The sequence below is a fragment of the Neoarius graeffei genome, chromosome 11 (assembly GCF_027579695.1).
Source record: "Neoarius graeffei isolate fNeoGra1 chromosome 11, fNeoGra1.pri, whole genome shotgun sequence".
Taxonomy (NCBI): domain Eukaryota; kingdom Metazoa; phylum Chordata; class Actinopteri; order Siluriformes; family Ariidae; genus Neoarius; species Neoarius graeffei.
The window spans coordinates 59,854,785-59,881,960 of NC_083579.1; the positions used below are offsets into that span (position 1 = coordinate 59,854,785).

Below are 27,176 nucleotides of genomic sequence, written 5' to 3' on the forward strand. Positions count from 1 at the left end.
TGTCGTTAAGCAGCGCAAACAGTGACATCAGTGACAGTGGCGGAACAAGTCAGAGCCGGGCCGGGGGCGGGGCAAATGACCGGGCCCTTTATTAAAGCTTATCATAACATCATTTTAGGCTACAAAAACGAAGTCCTTCAAACGAACATGTAACTCAGAAACAAAAAACATTAGGATACTGTACATGGCTCATAATAAAACATCAATAGCCTATACTGCGCACATTATTTGAAGGGCATACGAATGAGCGCTCAGAGGTTGCAACGGTGACAGGAAGAGTCAGAAATAAAAGGAGGGCGGTGCAAACCTCACTGAATGCACTGTGTTTACCAATTTCAACACTACGGGGTGCAACTATGTTATTTTGTACATTAAGTCCTTCAAACGAACATGTAACTCAGAAACAAAAAAACATTAGGCGACATACTGTACATGGCTCATAATAAAACATCAATAGCCTACTGCGCGCATTATTTGAAGGGCATACGACAAGCCTTGCGCTCCGCGAACTCGTCCACGATGCTCTGTATGTCACTGATTCAGTGATCTTTTAAGCGGTAGTCTCACGACCCGAATAGTAAACAATAAACATGGAGGACATGGTGTCGTTAGTGTTGCTGGTCTTGGTGCTGTGGCTTGTTGTCACCAACAACGCAGACAGATACTGGCAAGAGCGTATAGATGAGGCGAGGCGCATAAGGCTTCAGAAATTCTCGTAATTCATAATTATTCTCCTTCCGGGTTTGTGGTGTTTACAGGTCCCAGCGCGCTCGCGGGGCGTGTGTGGGCATGTGAGGACACTCCTCCTCACCAATCAGTGCACAGGGGAGTGTCTGCTCACGCCCCCAACCTCACTCGGCACGGCTTGGCTCGCTTCAGCCCCACTCCAAAACGGTGCGAGTTTTAGGGGCTAAGCAGGGCTGAAACGAGCTGAGTCGTGCTGGTTTTTGGTAGTCGAAACGCGAGCCGTGTCGGGCTGAAGTGAGCTGAAGCGAGCTGAAGTGAGCTGAAAAAGGGTAGTGGAAAAGGGCCATTTCTGAGGGATAATATCCATCACGAACATTCTCGCCAACAACTAAAAGCTGTTAAAAGTTGTGGCTAAAAGTTTCCAGATACCACTCTATTCTCACAGTGGGCTTGATGGGTCCAAAGCATAATGAAAATCACCACCTGATGCCTCATATTAAACTTTTCCTTCATCATTTTCCTATGGAAGTGATAAAGTTAACATTTTAATTTTAAAGAAATGTGACCATTTGCATTCTGTAAACAAATTTGACACACACGCCAATTGATATAGCATGAATCAATAATCCAAGAAGAGTTTATGTAAAAATCACTTTTTTTTTTTTTTTTTTTTGCGTAACTTGATGTCTAACACTTAATAGAGGAAATTGTTTTGCTCTGGATCATTATTTCAGCTGTACAGGCTCAGTCTCCAAGAGGGCACATGTGGGTGGGTCTGCTCTTTGGACTGCTGGTGGCCACCGTTTTGGGACTTCTGCTAATAGTCCTGGTACGCCGCAGAAGCAAAGAATCTCAATTTGGGTAAGCTGGCACAGCTAGAAACGGACTAATTGTAAGCAAACGCAGTCGTGGGCTATGACTGGCAGACAACGGCTCCAAGTGCTTTTAATATTCTGAGAATATTCCTTTATATTACCAAGAATTGTACTTTTCTTACCAGATCTGTATTCAAGTCATCTGGGATGGAATCTGTGGTGTCCTTCACTGCAGCAAGATCCTTCAACAGGCAGGGCTTGGAGCTCCCAGAACACATGCGTATGTGTAAATAACATGCAAGTAGCCATTATAAACATGAACATCATTGTTGCTTAACTGTATGCTTCAGTGACTGTATTCTTTTTGAAACTTTGTGCTCCTTCTAGTGGACAGTCTGGGCATCAATGATGACTTGAAGGCCAAGTTGCGGGATGTTCTCATTCCAGAAAGGCTTCTCACCTTAGGGCACATGCTAGGGAAAGGTGAAGAAAGCATCTTCATCTGACCTGGACATCCATTTCAATACACAACAAAATTCTATATACAGAGAAGCCTTGTTAGTTTAACAGGCTGGCAGCAAAATGAACACTGGTTTGCCTGGGAATTTTTGTGTATTCAAAACATTCTGAACCCTTCACGTGCTAGCCAAAACATAAACTGTCTGAAAGCAATGTGGAGCTCAGTTACAAATAATTAACCAAACAACAATACAGATTATGTCTGCTGTTTAACGTACAATCAGTGAGATTAGTAGAAAATCTGTTTTCATGCACAGGGGAGTTTGGCTCTGTGCGAGAAGCCTTTCTCAAGATGGAGGACAGCTCTGTGCAGAAAGTGGCAGTGAAAGTACTGAAAAGTAAGTGAACATTTCTTATGCAATGACCACAGCAAGCGTAGTCATTCTATAGGCCACAGTTTATTTTGCTTATTCACTGACTGTTGTTTTTGGTTAAAAGCTGATATCAACTCTTCAAGTGATATAGAGCAGTGCCTTAAAGAGGCAGCCTACATGAAGGATTTTCATCATCCCAATGTCATCCAACTCATAGGTTAGTAAAAGAAATTCTTGATTACTGAAAATTAACATTGTAATGTACCATATAACCCATTTTATAGATATATGGTCTATATCGGATTGAGCCATTAAATGCACTATGTGGCCGAAGATTTGTGGACACCTGAATGTCACACCCTTGTGTGGAACTTGCCACCCAATTTTTTTTTTAAAGATTTTTTTTGGGTTTTTTTTCCACCTTTATTGGATAGGACAGTGTAGAGACAGGAAATGAGCAGGAGAGAGACAGGGAGGGATCGGGAAATGACCTCGGGTCAGAATCGAACCCGGGTCCCCGGATTTATGGTCTGGCACCTTATCCACCTGAGCCACGACGCCCCCGGCACCCAATTTTATAGGATGTCCTACCCTTCACTGGAACTAAGGGGCCAATCCAAAACATGTTCCAGTATGACATTGCCCCTGTGCACAAAGCGTGGTCCATGAAGACCTGGTTTGCCGGGGTTGGTATGGAAGAACTTGAGTGGCCTGCACACAGCCCTGACCTCAATCCCACTGAACATCTTTGGGATGAATTGGAATGCCGACTGCACCTCCGGCATCCTCACCTGACATCAGTGCCTGAACTTGCTAATGCTCTTGTGGCCGAATGGACAAATCCCCACAGCCACAGTACAAAATGTCATGGAAAGCCTTCCCAAAAGAGTGGATGTTATTATAGCAGAAAAGGGGGGCTAAATCTGGGATGGGATGTTCAAAAAGCACACATGGGTGTGTTGGTCAGATGTCCACAAACTTTTGGCCATGTTGTATATAAACCAGCAGATCTCTGTGATTTGAGAGAGAAACTTAACCAGTACAATGTGTAACGTTGAATTGTCTGACTCCTTCATTGACTTGGATGGAAATCACAGGATATGTGTTTCTTTCTGACAGGTGTGAGTCTGCATAGACGACCCCAGCAACGGTTACCAATTCCTATGGTGATCCTTCCCTTCATGAAACACGGTGACCTGCATACTTTCCTGCTTATGTCCCGTCTGGGGGACGAACCCTTTGTGAGTGTCTCCTGGTATCTGTTCTAATAACAGCAATAAGACTGTAAATGAGAATAAAAAAGAAGTATATAAAAATACATAAGTATAGGTTTCTTATACAGTTATGTTGCACATTATGTAACGTAGCCTAAACCAATAGACTTGCGTTAAATCATTCATTCAACTGATGTCTGTTGTTAAAATCCTCTGCATTCATAGTTCGACATTTGCTCTCTAAATTTCATGAACATGGATTTGCAATTACCCCTCCTAGAACTGCCACCTTATTGTGGTGGAGGGGTTTATGTGCTTGAATGACCCTAGGAGCTACGTTGTCTGGGCATTACGCCCCTGTTAGGGTCTCCCAAGGCAAACAGGTCCTAGGTGACAGGCCAGACCAAGAGCAGTAGGCCAGACCAAGAGCAGTTCACCAAACCCCTATGGAAATTAATAAAACGAGGACCGCGACGTCGCCCGGTATGGCACAGCCGGGGCCCCACCCTGGAGCCAGGCCTGGGGTTGGGGCTCGTATGCGAGCGCCTGGTGGCCGGGCCTTTGCCCACGGGGCCCGGCTGGGCTCAGCCCGAAGCAGTGACGTAGGTCCGACCTCCTGTGGGTTCACCACCCACAGAGGTAGTAGTAGGGGGCCGGTGCAGTGTGGATTGGGTGGCAGTCGAAGGCAGGGGCCTCGACAACCTGATCCCCGAACATAGCGGCTAGCTGTTGGGACATGGAATGTCACTTCACTGGGGGGGGGAGCCTGAGCTTGTGCGGGAGGTTGAGCGGTACCAGCTAGAGATAGTCGGGCTCACCTCCATGCACAGCTTGGGCTCCGGAACCCAGCTCCTCGATTAGGGTGAGAAGCACAATCACTCAAGAGGAGTTCGGAGTAGAGCCGCTGCTCCTTCACATCGAGAGGAATCAGCTGAGGTGGCTCGGGCATCTTTTTCAGATGCCTCTTGGACGCTTCCCTGGGGAGGTGTTCCAGGCATGTCCCACTGGGAGGAGGCCCCAGGGAAGACCCAGGACACGCTGGAGGGACTATGTCTCTCAGCTGGCCTGAGAATGCCTCTGTGTTCTGGCCGAGGTGTCTGGGGGGAGGGAAGTTTGGGCTTCCATGCTCAGGCTGCTGCCTCCGTGACCGGGCTCCGGATAAGTGGATGAAGATGAGATGAGATGGATTTGCAATTTTTTTTTTTTTTTAAGAGAAACATTTAAAATACTTCATCCCTTTTTTTTTTTTGGTCTTTCCTACAGACCCTTTCCCTACAAACTCTTGTTCAGTTCATGCTGGATGTTGCTCGGGGAATGGAATATCTTGGCAGCAAAAACATCATCCACAGGGATTTAGCTGCTCGCAACTGCATGTGAGTCTGCTCAATGACACTTTTAATCAGTTAGATCAAGCTTCCATGAGTAGCTTCTGTATCCAGCAAACAGTTTCATATTAAAGGCCATGTTTCAACTGATGGCCTACTAAAGTAAATCTCGTTTTATTTATTTCACTCCTCTGTTTTAGGTTGAATGAGAATATGACCGTATGTGTAGCAGACTTTGGTCTTTCAAAGAAGATCTACAGTGGTGATTATTACAGACAAGGGTCTGTCTCAAAGTTACCAGTGAAGTGGATTGCACTCGAAAGTTTGGCCGACAATGTTTATACAACACAAAGTGATGTGGTAATATATGCGTCTGTTTTTGTTTATACAAGTGCTTTTGAATAGGCATAATTTCAAGATAACCATAGATATAGGAAAACGGTGAATGGTGTTTCAGCTGCTATTGATTGCTACCTTGATTAGTGCATCCACCATATTGTAAAGTCATCATAAACCTATATTTCTTGAGTAGGTGTTTTATGCTATTAATGTAATTAACTCCACTTCTACTTAATGTGTGTTAATAATCTACATTGAATATTGACATTACAGTAATGTCAGCAATGAGACTGTCAGTGAAAATAGAAAACCACAAAATGTCATGGACAAATAGGTTAAAAAAAATTCCTTGACAGCCACATATGTATCATAAACTAATGGACTTGTAGCATTAAATCAGTTGTTTATTCATTATTGGGGTGGGTTTTTTTTTTTTTTTTTTAAATCCTGGTCAGAGTTGTGATATATCCAGAGCCTGTCACAGGGACACTGGATGAGAGACAGGACCCTCAAAGTCTGGTCATATTCACAAACCCATTCATATCTAGAGCCAATTTAGAGTCTGGTAGAGAATATTGTTTGAGACCGTGTTATTTTCCTCAGTGGGCTTTTGGGGTGACCATGTGGGAGATTATGGCTCGAGGACAGACTCCTTATCCTGGGGTGGAGAACTCCGAAGTCTATGAATACCTCATCAAGGGTGAAAGGCTCAAACAGCCCCCCGACTGTCCTGATGACATGTGAGTTTGAATCCTTACCATTTTATGCTATTAGTTCTCCATGTCTAGTATTACGTGAGCAAATGTGACCAGAATGACTTCTCTGTCTATTTATGCTCCAAGCCGATGATTCTGTGTTTATTCTGCTTAACTTTACTCATCAGGCTGAAATGCTGGATACAGCTTTAAATATTAATAAATGGTGTCATGGGTCAAAAATATGATGTGCATCATCCAAATGTGAGATTCACATTGTGGAAATCACTATGCAATTAAAGGAGATACGCAGAACCTTTCTTTTTAAATAAATTTCTGAGTGGATAGCATCCCCATCCTTGACTCTTGTATGCAGCATAATTAGGAATAAAAAATATATATATTTTTGAGAGTTAAAATCGGCCGCAAAGTTGGCATTCGAGCTGCCCCGCTGAGCCAGCCAGCCCTGGGTGGGTAACGTCACAGTGGGAACCGGTGCTGTAGACCAAAGCCAGACTTGGCAGGCGAGAGTGGTTGCAATGGCCTCTTCAGTTAGATTTATTGGAGGTTCTTTGAATTCCTCAGATAGTAATACATAGGACTGTGATGGTCCTGAAATTGGAGTGTGTGTACATGCTACTGCTATACACGTAGAACCGTATCAGTTCGAACCATCGGAAAGTGAATCTGATAGTAACACGTCAGCCACGGAGGCCCCCACCTTACGAAATAAAGCCAGAGAACAAAGCAGTCTAGAGAACTGGATGGAATTGAACTGAGAGTCTCATGCGGCTCTCATTAAAACAGGATAAGTGTTATAACTTATGCAACATACATGTACATGCATGCATTTTCACTGATAAAATGTAAAAGGCTAATTAAATAATCAGATGAACTGAGACAATCACATTCTGAAGCAAATTAAATAATCTTATACCGGTAACTTAAATACACAATACAAGTTACATGTATTAATCTAAATGCAGGTAAACAACGAGTGGTGTTTTTTATGTAACCAAATGAGAGTCGCATCTTACCCGTCTGTGTTCTTGAAGGCCGAGCTTGTGGCCAATTGTTTTGAAACAATCTGACTTTCAGTTTTTTGTTCATTTGCTTCTTCCACGTAAGGGTGAGATATTGCTGCTGAGGCAAGCATATCCAGAGGGGGGGAAAAGAAAGCATATCCAGTGGAGAAATCTGATGACTGGTCCACTCATTCTCCATTTTCTCCATACTGAGTACTCCTCCATTACTGCTCGGCTCACACTCCGGGAGAACTGGTGGAACTGAATTTGCTTTCCTTTTCTTGTAGTCGTCTTTTCTTAATTGTTGGTACTGCACCCTCTTTCAATACGGGCTTATAGCCAACGCTCCTCAACAGATCTTCAGTAAAATGTGCAGAGCAGACGAGAGACCACTTTGTAGGCGCCCAAGCTGTGAACTTCTCGCAAAATGCGTACAAATCTTTGCAGTTTGAACATTTTTGGGCCATAAATGCAACATAAGTCTAGCCTGGGCCCGCCCATCCTAAGCATGACGCAACACGAGGGCCTGTTGCGAGCTTAGTCTGGCCAGGCAAGCTATCTACAGCTCTTCCAAGCTCCCGAAAAATCGGGAGCCAATCAACTTTGAGCATCTCCAACGGCCCTGGGTAGAGGCGTGTTCAAGGCAGTGACGTAGTAGAACTGCGACCGGAAGCCATAGATTGTTTACAGAATCTATGCCGGAAGCGCTTCATTCACTAGAAACATTACGAACATGGAGCAGCGGCAAGCCTTTGACACAGCGGTAGATGCTGTATTGAAAGCATTCAATGGGAAGTTCTCATTGAAAACGGAGCAAAGAGCAGCCCTGGAGGTATTTATCTTCTTCCTGTTACTCAAGCAGTTTCTGTCGCGTCACATACGTCAGAGGAAAGAGTGATGTGATTTGGTTTAAGCTTCGTCACAGCCTTTTCTGGCTTCGACCAGTAGCAAATTGAGGCATTTCAGGGAGGCAGGTCAACCACGCGCTTTGGGAAACGGTTGGGCTTAATATCTTTGCCAGACCAAATGCTCGCAGAGCTTTGAAGTCGCGTTAGCCAGACTAACATAAGTCCACCATATGTCGTGTTGCTGCACCTGCCAGCAACACATCTACGTGACCTGCCGATAAATTAGCTCAAAATGGGGGACTGAAATGGCGAGGAGACTTCCTGCTGTGACGTCACAGATGTCAAGGTCATTCACTCAGACCACTACCTATATGAATCACTTTAATTGTAAAAATTACTATATTGGATTTATTGCTAACGCTTAAAACTATTTCTATGCCATTCTTGAGGTCTCAAGGCATTTATACACAAAGTGAGGCCATGGTTCTGCGTATCTCCTTTAAATATGCATATGATGCAGTTGCACTGTTTTGAACATCAGAGGCTACAAACTGCACAACCCATGGAGTTAAAATATACAGTACAACATAGAGAGCACACTTGTCACATGATCACACCCTTTTGGAGAGAGCCTGCGCAATTACCAGGATTCATCTGCACTTGTGACGTGACCGATAGCTCTGAATCACAACGGGTGTATGGTTACACAGCCATGTTTCACAGTTTTTAAAAAGAGCTCCTCAGTAGCTTTCAAACAGCATGAACCTCTCGCCATAGCAATCTACAGTGCCCAAGAAAGAGGTCACAGAAGCCGACACTAGAGCTCTGTGTCCAGTTAAAATGACATCTTAAGTGCTGCTACAGAGCTCATTATGTTCCAATTGATCATTTTACCCGGGTCAGTCATTTTGCATTATTTATGATTCAGAAATAAAGTCTTCAGTCATAATTTGTGTTTATGAAAAATTTTGTTCAAAATATTCTGAGACTTGAATTGAATCGAACTGTGAAGCCAGTATCATTAATCGAATCAAACTATGATGGAAGTGTATCATTAGACTCCTAATAAATATCAACATATTTGTGCATAAAATAGTGTAGGATATGCATACATTATGCAAACACAATAGATGTAAAATTTCACTTGTACATGGAACTACCATCCTTCATTGCAACTTTTGTTTTATCTTGAAGGACTGGAGCAGCTTTTACAAGGGAGAGAAATGTTCAGCAAAAATTGACACATCAAGGCTTTGGAGTTAGAAAGCTCTATCCCAGTTCCATTTTGCAGAATGAGTTAGTGTTGAGGGCGGCACGGTGGTGTAGTGGTTAGCGCTGTCGCCTCACAGCAAGAAGGTCCGGGTTCGAGCCCCGTGGCCGGCAAGGGCCTTTCTGTGCGGAGTTCGCATGTTCTCCCCGTGTCCGCGTGGGTTTCCTCCGGGTGCTCCGGTTTCCCCCACAGTCCAAAGACATGCAGGTTAGGTTAACTGGTGACTCTAAATTGACCGTAGGTGTGAATGTGAGTGTGAATGGTTGTCTGTGTCTATGTGTCAGCCCTGTGATGACCTGGCGACTTGTCCAGGGTGTACCCCGCCTTTCGCCCGTAGTCAGCTGGGATAGGCTCCAGCTTGCCTGCGACCCTGTGGAAGGATAAAGCGGCTAGAGATAATGAGATGAGATGAATATATGACATGTTTTACACCAAAATTACAAGTATATAAAGTTGAAATTTATCTATTTTGACCTCACTGAGGATCATATGTTTATGGCTCAATTTCCTATAATTAATAATAATAATAATAATAAGAAGAAGAAGAAAAATATCCTGAGATTTGTTTTTCCCTTTTTCCATTCAGTTATGAGATCATGCACAGCTGCTGGTCTCCTGTCCCTAAGTGTCGTCCCAGTTTCCAGCAACTGGTAGCTCAGTTGGATGGTCTTTGGACTGAACTTTCTTCAGCAGCTACAAAGGAGCCACTGCTTTATGTGAACCTGGAAGATGGTGGCGAGGAGCCAGATTCCAGACTTGGGGCCACTGCCGACACGCTGAGCACTTATGATCCGCAGTGGGGTGTGCCTTGGCAATGTGCAGATATGGAGAAGGATGAAAAAGACTGGCTTGTAGTGTCCTCAGGGGCTGCACTGGCTATTGGCGGTGACTATCGCTACATTATTGGCCCATGTGGGTCGACAGACAGGGAGAGCAGACAGTCTGAGGATGGCCTCTCTGAGGATATCAAAGATGATGATGATTTTATCATAAATATGTGACTTTTTTTTTGGATTATATCCAACGTTTCCTGACTGAACTAATCACAGACTACTGTGCTCAAACTGGTGGCACTGTGAAAAGCAGTAAAAGGATGATCAAGTCCTGAAGGAATTTGTGAGATGTCTGATTTATAAAGAATATGTTAACACTATATTTTGTGAGGCAACATAGACATATACAATCAGCTAATGCCTACTTTCTGGTATAGTTTTTAAAGGTAGTTCTATGTTTTAGTAAATGTTTACAAGCCTGTATTAAAATAAAGTTTTCACACTGAAATAGCTCTTTAAAAATTCATAACTGTAAAAGTGGGTTTATTAACTTTGAGCACTGATTTACTTTACTTTTAATGTTTCTCCTTAAGGTTGATGTATTTCCTGTGTCAGAAATCTGTTGCTTTTACTTTGTCATGTAAGATAATAGTTTTTGTCTTTTTACAATGCCAGTATTGCAGAGTTTGTACATCGACACAGGATTGGTGAGTTACATAAATGTGAAGTGTTGAGATGTCTCTTTGTGCTTGTTTTAGGCTGTTTTAATGTTGAATGGCCCACCTTCAACAAATGTTGCAGAATTCAAGTGTGCTTTTTGCAGGCAGAATAACTTATTGCGTTTTCTTTCTTTCATTAGTGTACCGGTATAAAATGTTTTCTGTTTGCATGTTTAAACTTGTACCCTTTTAAGAGAGTATATCTTTTAAAGTATTTAACATTCCTTGTCAGAAATGGATGTAAATAGATGATGCAGTAACACAATAAGTAACTAGGATCATGCTGTCTGTCCAGTGAGTTAGATTATTGTTTTTATTTTAATAGGTGTACATTAGAACAGCAAGTGACACTTATTTTGACTATGATTGTATACAGATCAAGCTTAGGCCATGTAACAATGGAAGTGATGTACAGGCAACACATTTCGGATAGCTTCCATAACCTGTAGGCTGTGGTAAAGCCAGTTTGACACTGGTACTACACCCAGCTTTTAGCGGACACTTGAAACATACGAAACTTTTAAAGTTCTTTTTGTTTAATGGGAAAGTTCCTTCAAACAGTATTACAGTGGAGCTGACCTTGTGCTATCCTTAACTTAAGCAGGAGGAGTTTCTGATCAAAATCTAGCTGCTTTTTTTTTTTTTTTAAATAAACATGAATTTTGAAGTAGTCATTGAATTGTGGTTATTCAACCCAATGGGAGAAATATTTAGGTATCTGAACACAGGTGCTTTTATGTCCTTTGTGAAATCCAGCTTGGTCCGGTTTCATCGCAAGCCAGGATTATCGGGCTGCTGAACATCTGTACAGCTGTTCCCTTTTTACAAATGTGATATCGGGCTGCATAAAAACAGCAGAATATGACAAACACTAAAACACCCTGTGTAGCACAATACTAAACAGACGAGTGGATCTTTCACTGTAGTTTATTTGCAGTTATCTTTTCATGATTTTTGAAATTAGAATAGAATGTCTTTGTCACTATACACATGTACAATGAGATTAAAGCATCTCCAATAACTGTGCAAAACAGTGGAGAGAGGAAGAAAAAAAGGGGAGTGTAAGGTGCATAGTCCTGAGGTGTATGTGTTGTGCTACACATTATGGAGTGAGGTATTGCTCATTGCACATTTAAAAGTATTGCACAGAGAGAGTCATATAAAATGTTAAACATTACGAAGTATTGCAAGGTAAGGTGCGCAGTCCTGAGGTGTATGTGTTATGTGTATCCATTCATATTAGAGTTTCTTCCAGCATAGAAAGTCTTGTCAGTAAAAATACATCATTCAAGGGAACAACACCACCACCAACTATCATTCTAGTCCATGTTAGTGTTACTTTAATTGAAGTAAGAAGGTTTAGGGCCGACGGCCATCTTGTTTTCCTGGCGCTCCTTCTCCCTTCCGGTCCTCTCAGTAGTTGTGTTCCGCTCGTCCCTGACAACACAAATGTTTCCCCATGACTATATAAATCTGGCTGTTAAAAGGTTAAATTCTGCTCCCTTTACGCACAAAAATAAGCGTTGTAACAGTCACTGCTCACATATACAGGTCTATGCGTCCTTCCTGTTGCAATACAGCCACTAGAGGGCAGCTCAGGGTCAAAAGTTACTGACAACAACAAATATGGCGGCGACGAACGAGGACATCATAGTGCACAGTAAACACAGAAACAGCGTTATAGACAGCAGTAAGATGTTTAGAATTTCTTACTAAATCGCAAAACCTCTCCCCAAAAAGTTCTACCAATTTAAAACACCTCTGTCGTGTCTCACGACAACTCCTGGCTGTACTGCTCTGTATCCAGAAAAAGTGCACAAACACGGACGAAATAAACGCAGATTACGGACACAAAGCTCCGTCAGTACTCGTATACATATTTAACGTTGAGTATAAATACACCTCAGGTCTGGTTACTGGTTTCCATCGCCCAGTGTTAATCCGAGACGAGTAAAACCGATCAAAAAACACGTTTTATCCAGACAATAAACGGTTGAAGAAGTGTTAAGTAAACGCATGCGCAGTTTCGCTCTCCGAGTTGTGCTGAGGCTGCGCACGAGAGCGTGCGTGGACGCGCCTGTGCCATTGGGTGTCGTGACGTAGGTCGTCGTAACATGCACGCAAAGTCTGAGGGTGAGACGTACGGCATAGTAGTTTGAGATTAGAACGCAAAACGGACGACGTTATCGGAGACAAGGGTTGTGCATGTTTCTTGTAGAAGAGGCACACGTCGATATGGGCCCGTGCAGGCTCTTATTGAGGGACCGAGCAGGCTGAGGGACCGCGTGGTTTGCTGTTCAGACTCGCTTCTGATTCACCCGCCATTCGACACTCACTGGTCGACGTGCACGCGCCGCGCGTCCCCTCTCCGGCCTTGTTGAGATATAGCCCACGTCGGCGAAATAACTCGACGTCCGTGATTAAAAGGTGATTGAAACTTAATTTTTGTTTACATGGACACCCAGTATTGTAGCTCCAGCAGTGTTTTTCACCCGCGAAATATAACGAAGCGTAAATATTCATGGTTTAAAGAAGACCGTTTATGTGGGCCTGAGTGAAGTAATGTTGTTGGCTTGAAGGTAGGCCTCACTCTGTCGAAGTTTAGCTAGCTAGCTAGCTAGCTAACCAACCTCATGTATTCACGGGATCCCACGTTACAGAGGCCCCAAAAACAACAAATTAATGAGTGTGAAATCATAAAAACGAGCACCAAGTCTGGATGAAATGAAGATTTATTTCTTGGTGATAAAGAATCGCTAGTTCATGCAAACTGTACCCGGTGCAGTGCGAGAAAATGAATCTGCGGTTGAAAAACAAACCCTGTACCTTTAATTTGTGTGTAATAAATCCTGTTAGAACCAGACACTGAAGAGTATCATCGGTATTGAAATAATTCCAAGACAAAGCCCAGACTGAAACTTTTTCATCATCGAAAACATAAAGAACAAAACCTTGTGTTATTGTTGCGAACAATTTTCAGTGGAATGTTTGCTCAAGTCACTAGATGGCACCGTTAATTTGCATATTTAGCGAGTCGATCAAACCGCATATTTATCTACAGGCTTTTCAATTACATAATTTGAGCTACACCCTGTGTTTCTGAATTTGGGCTTTTTCTGTCGTGATACAGACTAATTTGGGCTTTTTTGCACGCGCGAAGTGCTGTTTTCCCAGTGCTCTGAGTTTAAACCTGCTGCTGCTTTTTTAGCTACAAAGTTATGAATAAATAAATAAAGAAATCTCTGAATGTTATTTTTACCTTTATTGCAAAATGTCTGCAGCATTAATCCGTCTTGATGTGCTTGTACATGACAATTAATTAGAATACAGTTAGTATTTCAAGTGCTGATGACACGTTTTTGACATCTTTGGCGATGTTTTATAACATAAAAAGTAATTCCAGATGATCCATATATTAATTCACGAAGGCGCCTATTTTACAAGTTATGATAAACGCAGCTGTCTGGGCAAATTTGACGGGGCTGCAGCACCCAGGAGACGAAAGAGGAGGAGGAGCTATATGACGTCAGCGAAAGAACCTTCCTCCTAACTTACCAGTTTGTTGTTGATGCGACAGGTGTTCAGTTTGTCATTTTTATATATATATATATATATATATATGTTATTATGCCTTCGCGTTGTGTTGCCGGCTTTTGCTCCAAAACCCACAAGGATGGGGTAAGTTTATTCAAGTTTCCCAGAGATCCCGAGCTGCATGCGAAGTGGGTGAAGCAAGTCAGGCGCACTTGTGACAAGTGGGAGCCCTCACCAGTATCCGTCCTGTGCTCTGAACACTTCGATTTAGATTGTTTTGACACCCTTCCCAGCTTAAAAGAATCTCTTGGGTGTTCAGCACAAATGTGTGCTGCTACCATCAGCAGTGCCTACACAGTGTTGCCAGAGTGGGAGGTTTCAAGTGCATTTTGGTGGGTTTTGAACATATTTTGGGCTGGAAAACATCAGCAGTATCTGGCAACAGATACTGCTGATGTTTTCCAGCCCAAAATATGTTCAAAACCCTTTGAACATATTTTGGGCTGGAAAACATCAGCAGTATCTGGCAACAGATACTGCTGATGTTTTCCAGCCCAAAATATGTTCAAAACCCACCAAAATGCACTTGAAACCGCCCAACTGGGAGGGAAACCTCCCAATCTGGCAACACTGCCAGTATTCCGGAGGGGGTCTACTCGTAGCTATGCCGGATCCAAAGACAGTCCTTCTGTCAGAACATGTGTTGTGAAACGACATAAGATAAAGGTACGTAGAGCTGTAGATTCTACATGATAATCATAAATGTAATCATAAAGTCGGCGTGATATCAGTCATGTATTTGCTTGTGAAAGCTTGCGGCTTTCATGTAACTGCCGCCTAGCAATGAGAGGCAAAGGGTAAAGAGGGTAGGCTATCATAGATTCTATTCGGAAGAGATCAACACAATTCTAGACTCCCAGAAGAGGAAGAGCTAGCACTAGAGAGTTCACCGGCGTTTTCATGCGCCATTTCCATTGAGTAGAACCAGAGTAGAACAGCCAGTGAACCGCAGCGTGTTCTTCCGCTGACGTCACAACATGGCCGCGAGCCACGGACCCAGTTTTCTTGCGCTGTGCAATTAAAAGTTGGATATTCGCGTAACAACAGCTTCTTTTCACGTAATTATAACAGAAATCTAACATGTTTGCCATGTTGTATAGTTTATTTAAGAAATTGCATAGAGTCATGTTCGTGTCATCAGCCCTTTAAAAGATGTGTTGGGGCCTGAGGAAAGCACCCTGTGAATGAAAAAGCAAATTCTGGACTGTTGCTATCAAAGAGACGAACCTGTAGCAGACCTGTGACACACAAGGTTTTTCAGTCACGTCACAAGAATTGGCAGTGCAATTCACAGTATGCAGTCAGGTAAAAGATCTTAGTTTAAAGAGCATATTCTGGACCAATTTTTTTTTTTTTTGTATGAAAGTACACACTCCCCAGAAGGGTAATTTTGCACAAGGCCATCTGTCTACAGCAGAAAAAAATTAAATAACAAAACGCGTCTGGAAAAATCCCGAGGGAGTCTGGAGCCAGATTCGTGACGTTACCTGCGGAAGCGCCAGCAGGCTGCGCGAGCTTTACACGGTTTCAGTGCACAGCCTGTGTAGACCAAGCGCTCCCATTTCTCTCTCATTGTCCGGTCTTTTGGGAAATAATGAGTACTAATCCCATCAAGATTGGTGTTGCTACACCCTCCTACGATACAGCTGTTAACCATTTTAATAATTACGTGATAACGTTGAAGAAATTTGCAGAAAACCACCAGGTCGTTTTCTAATGAACAAACCAGTGCTGACGTAGGATTCAGAGGGAGACGTCACGAAAATCAATGTTTCCCGGGAAATCCAAATGCCAAGTTTTTTCAGAGGCGGACCAATTCGCCTCAAATGGCTTGATTTCAACTGAATTTTTCTAGTATTGCACAAGGTAAAAAAAATTGCAGAGAATGCAGAATGTTACAGATATTTGACCAAAGTTTAATATAAAATAGGAGAATTACATTGATTTTGCTCCTGAATTTACCCGTGATATGCACTTTAAATGAAAGGCCGGTGTCTAAAGCCAGTATCTCACTGGGCTGCGACAAATTGCGAATGTCATTCGCAAGAGTTTCAAAAGTGTATTGAAACATTCGCGGGGCTTATCAATTTCCTCGCATGAGTCGCAAAGTGTTGCTCCTTCGTTGCTGAAATTTTGAACATGTTCAAAAAATTCATGCAGCAGAATTTCTCTCAAAATAGCCGCAAATGCGTCACTGGTGTCGCAAAGCCGTCATGAACCCTTCTCGAGTTGGTTTCCGTGAGACAGGAAGTGCAAGTGTATCTCACTGGGCTGCGACTAGTTGGAGACACAACAATTGCGATAAAATATGCGAATTGGCGACAAGTTTCACTTGGAATCACACTGAATTGATGTTTGCATATTTTATCGCAGTTGTGTCTCCGACTAGTCGCAGCCCAGTGAGATACAGGCTTAAAGGGCATATTCTGGACCAATATTTTTTTTTTATATATATATATGAAAGTATGTCCTTTTACACACTCATCCAGAAGGGTAATTTTGCACAAGGCCATCTGTCTACAGCAGAAAAAAATAAAATAAAACGCGTCTGGAAAAATCCCAAGGGAGTCTGGAGCCAGATTCGTGACGTTACCTGTGGAAGCGCCAGCAGGCTGTGCGAGCTTTACAGTTTCAGTGCACAGCCTGTGTAAACCAAGTGCTCCCATTTCTCTCTCATTGTCCAGTCTTTTGGAAAACGATGAGTACTAATCCCATCAAGATTGGTGTTGCTACACCCTCCTACGATACATCTGTTAACCAATTTAATAATTACGCGATAATGTTGAAAAAATTTGCAGAAAACCACCAGGTCGTTTTCTCATAAACAAACCAGCGCTGACGTAGGATTCAGAGGGAGGCGTCCTGCAGATGATGTCACAAAAAAAATCAATGTTTACCGGGAAATTCAAATGGCAAGTTTTTTCAGAGGCGGACCAATTCGCCTCAAATGGCTTGATTTCAACTGAATTTTTCTGGTATTGCGCAAGGTAAAAAAAATTGCAGAGATATTTGACCAAAGTTTAATATAAAATAGGAGAATTACATTGATCTTGCTCCTGAATTTACCTGTGATATGCCCTTTAAGACCATCAACAAGAGGACCAAGCTCCAAGTCACTGATTGCACCCACACTTACACACCTGTGTGTATTTAAGATGCAAGCTAAGTTTATTTAATCAACGGGGGTTTTTTTTGGTAGCATATTTTGGGCGTTTGGCCTTAATTTGGGCGCCTACGATGTTATCCATTGCAGGTTTCATGTAATTGAAAGGCCTGATCTGGTCGATTAAACTACGTTACATGAACAATTTTTATAAAGACATTACAAATTGAATACAATTTTATTGGAATAGAAAGTAATGAATAAGAATTTTTATAGCTTAGATTTTTTTTCTTAAAGCAGTCATCTTTGGTCATTGCACCACAACTAACTAACTATTTCCGTCAAGAGCGAGGAAAAAAGAAGCAGTGGCAGAGAGTAGTTGGGAAAGGGGCATGAAGAAAAATGTTATGGATGGAATTGGACACATTACTTATAAATATAGCAAAGAAGTTTAAAATGAAGTCTGCTCGTGCAACAAACAGTTGTGATCAGTGATTAGTTGTTGGGAACATGGATTCACACAAGCACAGCTCAGTTAGACTTTACACACCGGTGGTGTCACCCAAACCACCTCTCTCAACTCATAAAGCCAACAGCTGTGAGGTGAACTGGAGAGCCATATTGAGTGCAGGACATTTGCTAATGTCTGCTCAAAAGGTTTAGATGTATGCCTAGGCCCTGTAAATAAAGTGCGTAAAGGGGTCTAAATAGTCTCCAGTACAGCATGCGATTTATGGGTGAAGCATTTTGGAGGGACATGTAGGCTAATGGTTCGCTGTATTGCAGCTGTGTGTCAACTGAGGAACAAGATTAGTATTTTACTAGTTAGCTAGTTTGTTAGCATGCATGTTTTTGTTGTTTTAAGACATGTAATGATATAGTGTAGTGATAAATCGTGATACTAATTTATGATGATTTGAATCAATGAAACAAAAATGAATCATAATTATCATCAGGCTGTGTAATCTCTTAATATTTCCAAGCTGTAATTGCATTGTTTAGAAAGCAGAGAGCGCAGTAACGTACAATAGAGGGACTGAGCGTGACGTATTGGGCAGAAGTAACGCAGCTCTAATGCCGCCAAAACAAAAAGCTGATCGAAAATGGGACAGAGCTTCATGATTGACTGTCCAAATAGGTTGAACAAGGAGTCTTTTTTTGTTTGTTTTTACAGACCGATAAAAGCTAAAGATAAGAGAAGGAAACGGAGGTAGTTTTTAATCCCCCGCTGGCCGAAAGGCCCGAAGGGGATTATGTCGTGGCGATGTCCGTCCATCTGTCCCGCGAAGGGTGCTCACCTTCTGAACTCAACCCCTCTCTCAATTTTTGGAGGAATTTCATGAAACTTGACAGGATTCTTTGTTATATGTCGGTAATACGCATTTTGTTCAATTTGGTTGCATTTTACCAGAGTTGTGGCCCTTGTTTAACGACCTTGTACTTTCACAATTTCATGAAGGTGTGCTCGCCTTCTGAAATCAACTCCTCTCGCAATTTTTGGACGAATTTCTCGAAGCTTGGCAAAAGGCCTTGTTATATGATGGTAATATGCATATTGCGATTTAATTTAATTTGTGAAAATTTTACCGGAGTTTGGACCCTTGATTAAATAACTTGTACTTTGACAAGTTCATGAGGGTGTACGTTCTTCTGAAATCAACTCCTCTCACAACTTGTGGAGGAATTTCACCAAACTTGGCAAAGGCTTTCTTATATGATAGTTATATGCAGAGTTATGCCCTTGATTATTAACAAACTTGTACTTTGGCAATTTCATCAAGGTGTGCTTGCTTTCTGGAATCAACTTCCTCACAATTTTTCTCCCCCGCTGGCTGAAAGGCCCGAAGGGGGATTATGTCATGGAGATGTCTGTCCCAGGAAGGGTACTCGCCTTCTGAAATCAATTCCTCTCACAGTTTTTGGAGGAATTTCACTTAACTTGACAGGGTTCTTTGTTATATGTCCGTAATGCGTATATTGCAATTTCGTTCAATTCAGTTGCGTTTTAGCGGAGTTATGGCATAGTTGCCAGGGGGGTGTATTGTGCTCTCGGAGCACTCTTGTATCTTTAAGCTGACGACACAAAGGTTCATAAATGTTTATTGCAAAAAGGGCTGTTTATTATTCACATTTTTAATAAAAGGGATGTTTTAGTTCATAGGCTATTAGATTTTAATCCAAACCTTTGCACTGTTTGTAAATATTGTTGTTATTAAGAAAATGAAACAAAAAATACATTTCATAAACTTAACAAAGGAATTTTTAAGTTGATGATGAATAGGAAAAGGGAAGGACACCAATCATGAACCAAATCAAATTGTGTATTGGGTGAATTGTTTCATACCTAGTTTGTGTTTGAGTTTCTTTGTTCTATTCAAGGGAACTAGCTATTATACCAGGTAAATGTTATTTAGTCTGAACACTCCCTAAAACTTTTTCCAGTTCTGCCAGAAAACACAAGCATGACTATGACCCCGTTGATATTTGGTCATTTCGTGTTTTTATATCCATATAAGGGTTATCCCTACACCCAAGATTCATTTGAAAGAGTTACAGTAAAGGAAAATAAGTATTCAGACAGTCTCGTCTTCTTCCGCTTATCCGGGACCGGGTCGCGGAGGCAGCAGTCTAAGCATGGGAGCCCAAACTTCCCTTTCCCCAGACACCTCGGCCAGCTCCTCGGGAAGAACACCGAGGCGTTCCCAGGCCAACCGAGAGACATAGTCCCTCCAGCGTGTCCTGGGTCTTCCCCGGGGCCTCTTCCCGGGGGGACATGCCTGGAACACCTCCCCAGGGAGGTGTCCAGGAGGCATCCGAAAAAGATGCCCGAGCCACCTCAGCTGATTCCTCTCGATGTGGAGGAGCAGCGGCTCTACTCCGAGCTCCTCCCGAGTGACTGTGCTTCTCACCCTATCTCTAAGGGAGCGCCCAGCCACCCTGGGCTCATGACCATAGGTGAGCGTCGGAACGTAGATCGACCGGTAAATTGAGAGCTTCGCCTTTTGGCTCAGCTCCTTCACCATGATGGACCGGTAAAGCGACCGCATCACTGCGGAGGCTGCACCGATCCGCCTGTCGATCTCACGCTCCATCCTTCCCTCACTCGTGAACAAGATCCCGAGATACTTAAACTCCTCCACTTGAGGCAGGACTTCTCCACCAACCTGGAGAGGGCAAGCCACCCTTTTCCGGTCGAGAACCATGGCCTCGGACTTGGAGGTGCTGATTCTCATCCCAGCCGCTTCACACTCGACTGCAAACCGCCCCAGTGCATGCTGAAGGTCCTGGTTTGAAGAAGCCAACAGGACAACATCATCCGCAAAAAGCAGAGATGAAATCCTGTGGTTCCCAAACAGGATTCCTTCCGGCCCCTGGCTGCGCCTAGAAATTCTGTCCATAAAAATTATGAACAGAACCGGTGACAAAGGGCAGCCCTGCCGGAGTCCAACATGCACTGGGAACAGGTCTGACTTACTGCCGGCAATGCGAACCAGACTCCTGTTCCGTTCGTACAGGGACCGGACAGCCCTTAGCAAAGAGCCCCGAACCCCATATTCCCGAAGCACCCCCCACAGAATACCACGGGGGACACGGTTGAATGCCTTCTCCAGATCCACAAAGCACATGTGGACTGTTTGGACAAACTCCCATGAACCCTCGAGCACCCTATGAAGGGTATAGAGCTGGTCCAGTGTTCCGCGACCAGGACGAAAACCGCATTGTTCCTCCTGGATCCGAGGTTCGACTATTGGTCGAATTCTCCTCTCCAGTACCTTGGAGTAAACCTTCCCTGGGAGGCTGAGAAGTGTGATTTCCCCTATAATTGGAGCACACTCTCCGGTCCCCTTTCTTAAAAAGAGGAACCACCACCCCAGTCTGCCACTCCAGAGGCACTGTCCCCGACCGCCACGCGATGTTGCAGAGGCGTGTCAACCAAGACAGCCCCACAACATCCAGAGACTTGAGATACTCAGGGCGGATCTCATCCACCCCCGGTGCCTTGCCACTGAGGAGCTTGCAAACCACCTCAGTGACTTCGGCTTGGGTAATGGACGAGTCCACCTCTGAGTCATCAGCCTCAGTCTCCTCAGTGGAAGACATGACGGTGGGATTGAGGAGATCCTCAAAGTATTCCTTCCACCGCCCGACAATGTCCCCAGTCGAGGTCAACAGCTCCCCACCCACACTGTAAACAGTGTTGGCAGAGTACTGCTTCCCCCTCCTGAGGCGCCGGACGGTTTGCCAGAATTTCTTCGAGGCCGACCGATAGTCCTTTTCCATGGCCTCCCCGAACTCCTCCCAGTTCCGAGTTTTTGCCTCCGCAACTGCCCGAGCTGCAGCACGCCTGGCCTGCCGATACCAGTCAGCTGCCTCAGGAGTCCCGGAGGTCAACATGGCCCGATAGGACTCCTCCTTCAGCTTGACGGCATTCCTTACTTCCGGTGTCCACCACCGGGTTCGGGGATTGCCGCCACGACAGGCACCGGAGACCTTGCGGCCACAGCTCCGAACAGCTGCGTCCACAATGGAGGTAGAGAACATGGTCCACTCAGACTCAATGTCCCCCGCCTCCCTCGGAAGCTGGGAAAAGCTCTCCCGGAGGTGGGAGTTAAAGACCTCCCCAACAGAGTGCTCGGCCAGACGTTCCCAGCAGACCCTTACCATACGTTTGGGCCTGCCAGGTCTGTCCAGCTTCCTCCTCCGCCAGCGTATCCAACTCACCACCAGGTGGTGATCAGTTGACAGCTCAGCCCCTCTCTTCACCCGAGTGTCCCAGACATAGGGCCGGAGATCAGATGAAACGATTACAAAGTTGATCATCGACCTCCGACCTAAGGTGTCCTGGTGCCACGTGCACTTATGGACACCCCTATGCTCGAACATGGTGTTCGTTATGGACAAACCGTGACTAGCACAGAAGTCCAATAACAAAACACCACTCGGGTTCAGATCGGGGAGGCCATTCCTCCCAACCACGCCCCTCCAGGTGTCACTGTCGTCGCCCACGTGAGCATTGAAGTCCCCCAGTAGCACAATGGAGTCCCCAGTCTGAGCACCCCTCAGTACCTCTCCCAGGGACTCCAAGAAGGCCGGATACTCTATACTGCTATTTGGCCCGTAGGCACAAACAACAGCAAGAGCCCTCTCCCCAATCCGAAGGCGCAGAGAGGCGATCCTCTCGTATTCAGACAGTTTTGTCTTTATTTAATATACTTCCTACACATATACATACTTCAAATTTAAACACATGGTACCTTGTGGCTTTGTATGTATAAATATGAACAAACATGTATGTATTGATGAGTATAAATGGATGCAGTTGTGGTCAGAATGTCACATACTCATCATGGACATGAATGTCATGGCAGTATTGGGCTTTCAGTGATTTTCTTTGAACTTTTTTTCCCTTTTTTCCTGTGGCAGAATGATTGTACAACATGCATCTTTAATTAAAAAAAAAGTTGTTACACAAGTTTTAATTAATTTGGGTTTTCTGAAATCAATACAGGGTCAAAAATACACATACAACATGTCTGGTTAAATGTCCCTTAGCAAGTTTCACCTTGATGAGATGCTTTTGGTAGCCATCAACAAGCTTCTGGTGGAATTCTGATTGGATATTTGACCACTCTTCTTGGCAGAATTGGTAGAATTCGATTAAATTTGTGGGGTGACACAGTGGTGTAGTGATTAGCACTGTCAACTCACAGCAAGAGGGTTCCGGGTTTGAGGCTTATGGCCAACGAGGGGCCTGACTGTGTGGAGTTTGCATGTTCTCCCCGTGTCTGCATGGATTTCCTCTGGGTGCTCTGGTTTCCCCCACAGTCCAAAGACATGCAGTTAGGTTAACTGGCGACTCTAAATTGCCCATTGATTAAGGCCCTGTCCACACGGCAGCGGATTCGGGTGACTCCGATACAATTACTTATCGTTTAGGCCTGGCGTCCACACGGCACCGGCGTTTTGGGTGCCCAAAACGCAATCTTTTTGAGAACGGGTTCCAGAGTGGAAAGATCTGGCAACGTTGCCGTTGTGAAGTCGTCTGGATGAGTAAAACGGATTTGTTTACGATGACGTCACAACCACATGACTGTGAGTGCTTCACGCCAGGTAGAAGTGTAACGAATATCACCAGGATATCACCAGGAAAAAGCCTTACAGAGCACTAGTGAGAGTGAAACACGAGCTTGGATATTATTATTATTATTATGTTCAGTGTTAGTTCACAGTAGTAAGGCAAGAAGCAGAATAGTGACAGTAATAGTGAAGCAAAAACATGCAATTGTACAAACACTGCAGCTCTACAGCAAAATATTCATTTATAAAATGGTCTGATTCTTAACACCAGTAGTGCCAATGATCTCATTGCGATGCGATGCGAGTTGTCAAGAAATCCTATAACTTGGTTCATGAAACGCGCTTACAAAATATTTTCACTGTGAATATTTATTGTGTAATGCCTGGTGCAAAGTGAGAGAGAGAATAGCCCTTAGGGCACAGTCAATCCCGCCAGCAAAAATAAGGGGAAAAAAGGAGCGATCTCACCTCTTCAGATGATGGTTTAAGTCCTACAATACATTCCTCAAAAAAGGGCGTAGAAAAGCAAATTAATCCATCAACGTGTATCATTCAATTTATTCCGGACAATTAAAGACGCTGCCTTCCGCGTACGTCATCCTCGTCGCCATTTTGGAAAGGTCAAAGCGGAGAATAAAGATTAGCTGCGTTTAACTGTACCAACAGGTTTACCGTCCAAAGGAGATCACATGGGATTACCTTTCACAGGTGAGAAACAGCAAATTAATCCATCAACGTGTAGTATTCAATTTATTCCGGACCATTAAAGACGCCGCCTTCCGCGTAGAATCATACGTCATCCTCGCCGCCATATTGGAAAGGTCAAAGCGGAGAATAAAGATTAGCTGCGTTTAACTGTACCAACAGGTTTACCGTCCAAATGAGATCACATGGGATTACCTTTCACAGGTGAGACTGGAAAAATACTTTTCATTGTATTTGGTCATTATAATGTAATTTTACGAACAGATTTTCCTGACTTTGTGGCTAATATGAAGTCTCGCGCATAATAGTTTATGCGCATGCGTCCTTACTTCTATTCCCATACGAAAAAGAACAGTAAAGAACTTAAGAGTTTACCACTGTCTTAGTAGTAAATCCTTATAAATATAAGGATAAATCCTTATAATGATTTATAAATAAATATATATGCCATGTATGATTTACTCCTGAAAGTGGCCCATTTTGCATTTTCCTCATACAAATTTTTTATGAAAATCTAGTATGTATGAAGTGAACATTGTGCATGGTTTTTACAGATAATGTGTATGATGAATTACACTGTCTTTGTATGCTTCATGTAATGTTTGTAGTTTTAAATTATATTTTACAGTTTAAAATGTATATGCCTTTTATATGTAAATCCACATATGTTTGTGTTGGATTTACATATAAAAGGCATGTACATTTTAAACTGTAAAATATAATTTAAAACTACAAACATTACATGAAGCATACAAAGACAGTGTAATTCATCATACACATTATCTGTAAAAACCATGCACAATGTTCACTTCATACATACTAGATTTTCATAAAAAATTTGCATGAGGAAAATGCAAAATGGGCCACTTTCGGGAGTAAATCATACATGGCATATATATTTATTTATATTTATAAGGATTTACTACTAAGACAGTGGTAAACTCTTATAAGTTCTTTACTGTTCTTTTTCGTATGGGTTGTTCTGGTGTGTCCGAAGGGACCGTCTTACAGCGCCCCTAGAGGTGTGGCATGTGTATTGCATCGTTTTCAGCAAGCGCTGCGTTGCCATATGGACCTGATTTCTACTGATCGTTGCCCATTTGGAGGCGATATTTTTTTTAAATAACATCACGTTGCCGTTGTCGTGTGGATGTGGCCTAAAGGGGAACTGAAGTCATTTTTAGGCTACATCCACACAACGGCAACGAGATGTTATTTAAAAAAATATCGCGTCCACATGGGCAACGATCAGTAAAATATCAGGTCCATATGGCAATGCAACGCTTGCTGAAAACGATGCAATACACATGCCACACCTCTAGGGGCGCTGTAAGATGGTCCCTTCGGAGACACCAGAACAATAAAAGAAGTAAGGACACATGCGCATAAACTATTATGCGCGAGACTTCATATTAGCCACAAAGTCAGAAAAATCTGTTCGTAAAATTACATTATAATGACCAAATACAATGAAAAGTATTTTTCCAGTCTCACCTGTGAAAGGTAATCCCATGTGATCTCGTTTGGACGGTAAACCTGTTGGTACAGTTAAACGAAGCACATGAATGAGGCATCTTTATTCTCCGCTTTGACCCATCCAATATGGCGGCGAGGATGATGTATGATTCTACGCAGAAGGCGGCGTCTTTAATGGTCCGGAATAAATTGAATGCTACACGTTGATGGATTAATTTGTTCTTCTACGCCCTTTTTGAGGAATGTATTGTAGGACTTAAACCAACATCTGAAGAGGTGAGATCGCTCCTTTTTTTTTTTTTCCCCTATTTTTGCTGGCGGGATTGACTCTGCCCTAAGGGCAGAGTCTCTCTCTCTCTCTCTCTCTCTCTCTCTCTCACTTTGCACCATTACACAATAAATATTCACAGTGAAAATATTTTGTAAGCGTGTTTCATGAACCAAGTTATAGGATTTGTTGACAACTCGCATTGAGTTTGTTACGCTTCTACCTGGCGTGAAGCACTCACAGTCGTGGTTGTGACGTCATCGTAAACAAATCCGTTCTACTCATCCAGACGACTTTGCAACGGCAACGTTGCCAGATCTTTCCACTCTGGAACCCGTTCTCAAAAGATTGCGTTTTGGGGCACCCAAAACGCCGGTGCCGTGTGGACGCCAGGCCGAAACGATAAACAGTTGTATTGGATTCACCTGAATCCGTTGCCGTGTGGACAGGGCCTTAAACTTGCTTTATTTAATTAACGTGTTATTCAGTTACGTTTTCAGTTTTATTATCCTTGTATGGTGACTCGTATTGGCATATTATATTACACTTATCGGCCTTTTCGCTTTTTAGCCATGTTGAATGTAGTTCGTTTGGTGCACGGCAGGCATTGCTTATCCACGCGATCTTCATAAGACTTGTGCCAGACTTCAAACGTGAAGTGTCAGTGCCGCCATTTTGAAAACTGTTTACACAGCAGCCAGATCGCCGTATCATTCCAATTTAGATTAATTTTGAGATTTGCCAGCTTCATCAGTGATGGAGATTATTCCATACGACTCCGAACCATTGGTTAAATGGAAAAAAAAAAAAAAAAAGAAGCTTTCAGACATTAGTCCGTTGCGCTGGTATTTACGCCATTACTGTCGCACAATTAAAATGTGCCAGATCAGGCAGCTGGTGGATTTTCAAAATAATAAATACATACATGTATTTTTGTGATAAATACATATTATACTAAACGCATTTCCCACATTAATCAATACAAAGTACCTGCATCTTTCAGTTTTTTTTAAATCAAGGCTGAGTACTTTCTTCTTTGCCGCTGCCTTTTATTAAATCAAATTTGTGACTTTTAATTTGATTTCTTTCAGCGTGACCGCAATGCATGATGGGATATATTGCTTTGGTTAGTGACCATCGGTTGTCCACTACTTTGCGTGATGCATTGTGGGATACTTTGAGTGCACTATATAGGGTGTAAATAATTCTCACTAGGGTTTCGGACAGCACTACAAAAAGGCGTCCTCACTATATAGTGCCCTATATAGTGAATAGGGAGCGATTTCGGACACGGAAAACTTCCGGCTTGATTACGTCAGCATTCGAAGGAGGGCGCGCGCGTCTTTTTACAACGTTGGCAGATGTTGGTCACTTTTTAGTTTCTGCTTGGACATTTTACTTCTGTCCTA

The 27,176-nt window shown here is 43.1% G+C and overlaps 2 protein-coding genes across 6 annotated transcripts in view; both read left to right on the forward strand.

Annotated features, from left to right (window-relative positions):
- The window catches only part of tyro3 (TYRO3 protein tyrosine kinase), a 35,997-nt gene extending 24,800 nt beyond the window's left edge, over window positions 1–11,197 (forward strand). Inside the window, exons 10-19 of one of the 2 annotated variants that reach the window (XM_060934389.1) lie at window positions 1,422–1,548; window positions 1,688–1,788; window positions 1,890–1,985; window positions 2,279–2,359; window positions 2,460–2,552; window positions 3,455–3,576; window positions 4,813–4,922; window positions 5,075–5,234; window positions 5,817–5,953; window positions 9,638–11,197. In XM_060934389.1, coding sequence (XP_060790372.1) covers window positions 1,422–1,548; window positions 1,688–1,788; window positions 1,890–1,985; window positions 2,279–2,359; window positions 2,460–2,552; window positions 3,455–3,576; window positions 4,813–4,922; window positions 5,075–5,234; window positions 5,817–5,953; window positions 9,638–10,052 — 1,442 coding nt within the window. In that variant the 3' untranslated portion in view covers window positions 10,053–11,197. The remainder of the gene's footprint in view (window positions 1–1,421; window positions 1,549–1,687; window positions 1,789–1,889; window positions 1,986–2,278; window positions 2,360–2,459; window positions 2,553–3,454; window positions 3,577–4,812; window positions 4,923–5,074; window positions 5,235–5,816; window positions 5,954–9,637) is intronic. The other variant, XM_060934390.1, reaches the window with a different exon arrangement.
- A 1,423-nt stretch (window positions 11,198–12,620) lies between these two features.
- Window positions 12,621–27,176, forward strand: part of mgaa (MAX dimerization protein MGA a) — a 53,751-nt gene continuing 39,195 nt past the window's right edge. For 3 of the 4 annotated variants that reach the window (XM_060934391.1, XM_060934393.1, XM_060934395.1), the window contains exon 1: window positions 12,621–12,970. The gene's annotated coding sequence lies outside the window, so the exon portion shown is untranslated. The remainder of the gene's footprint in view (window positions 12,971–27,176) is intronic. The other variant, XM_060934394.1, reaches the window with a different exon arrangement.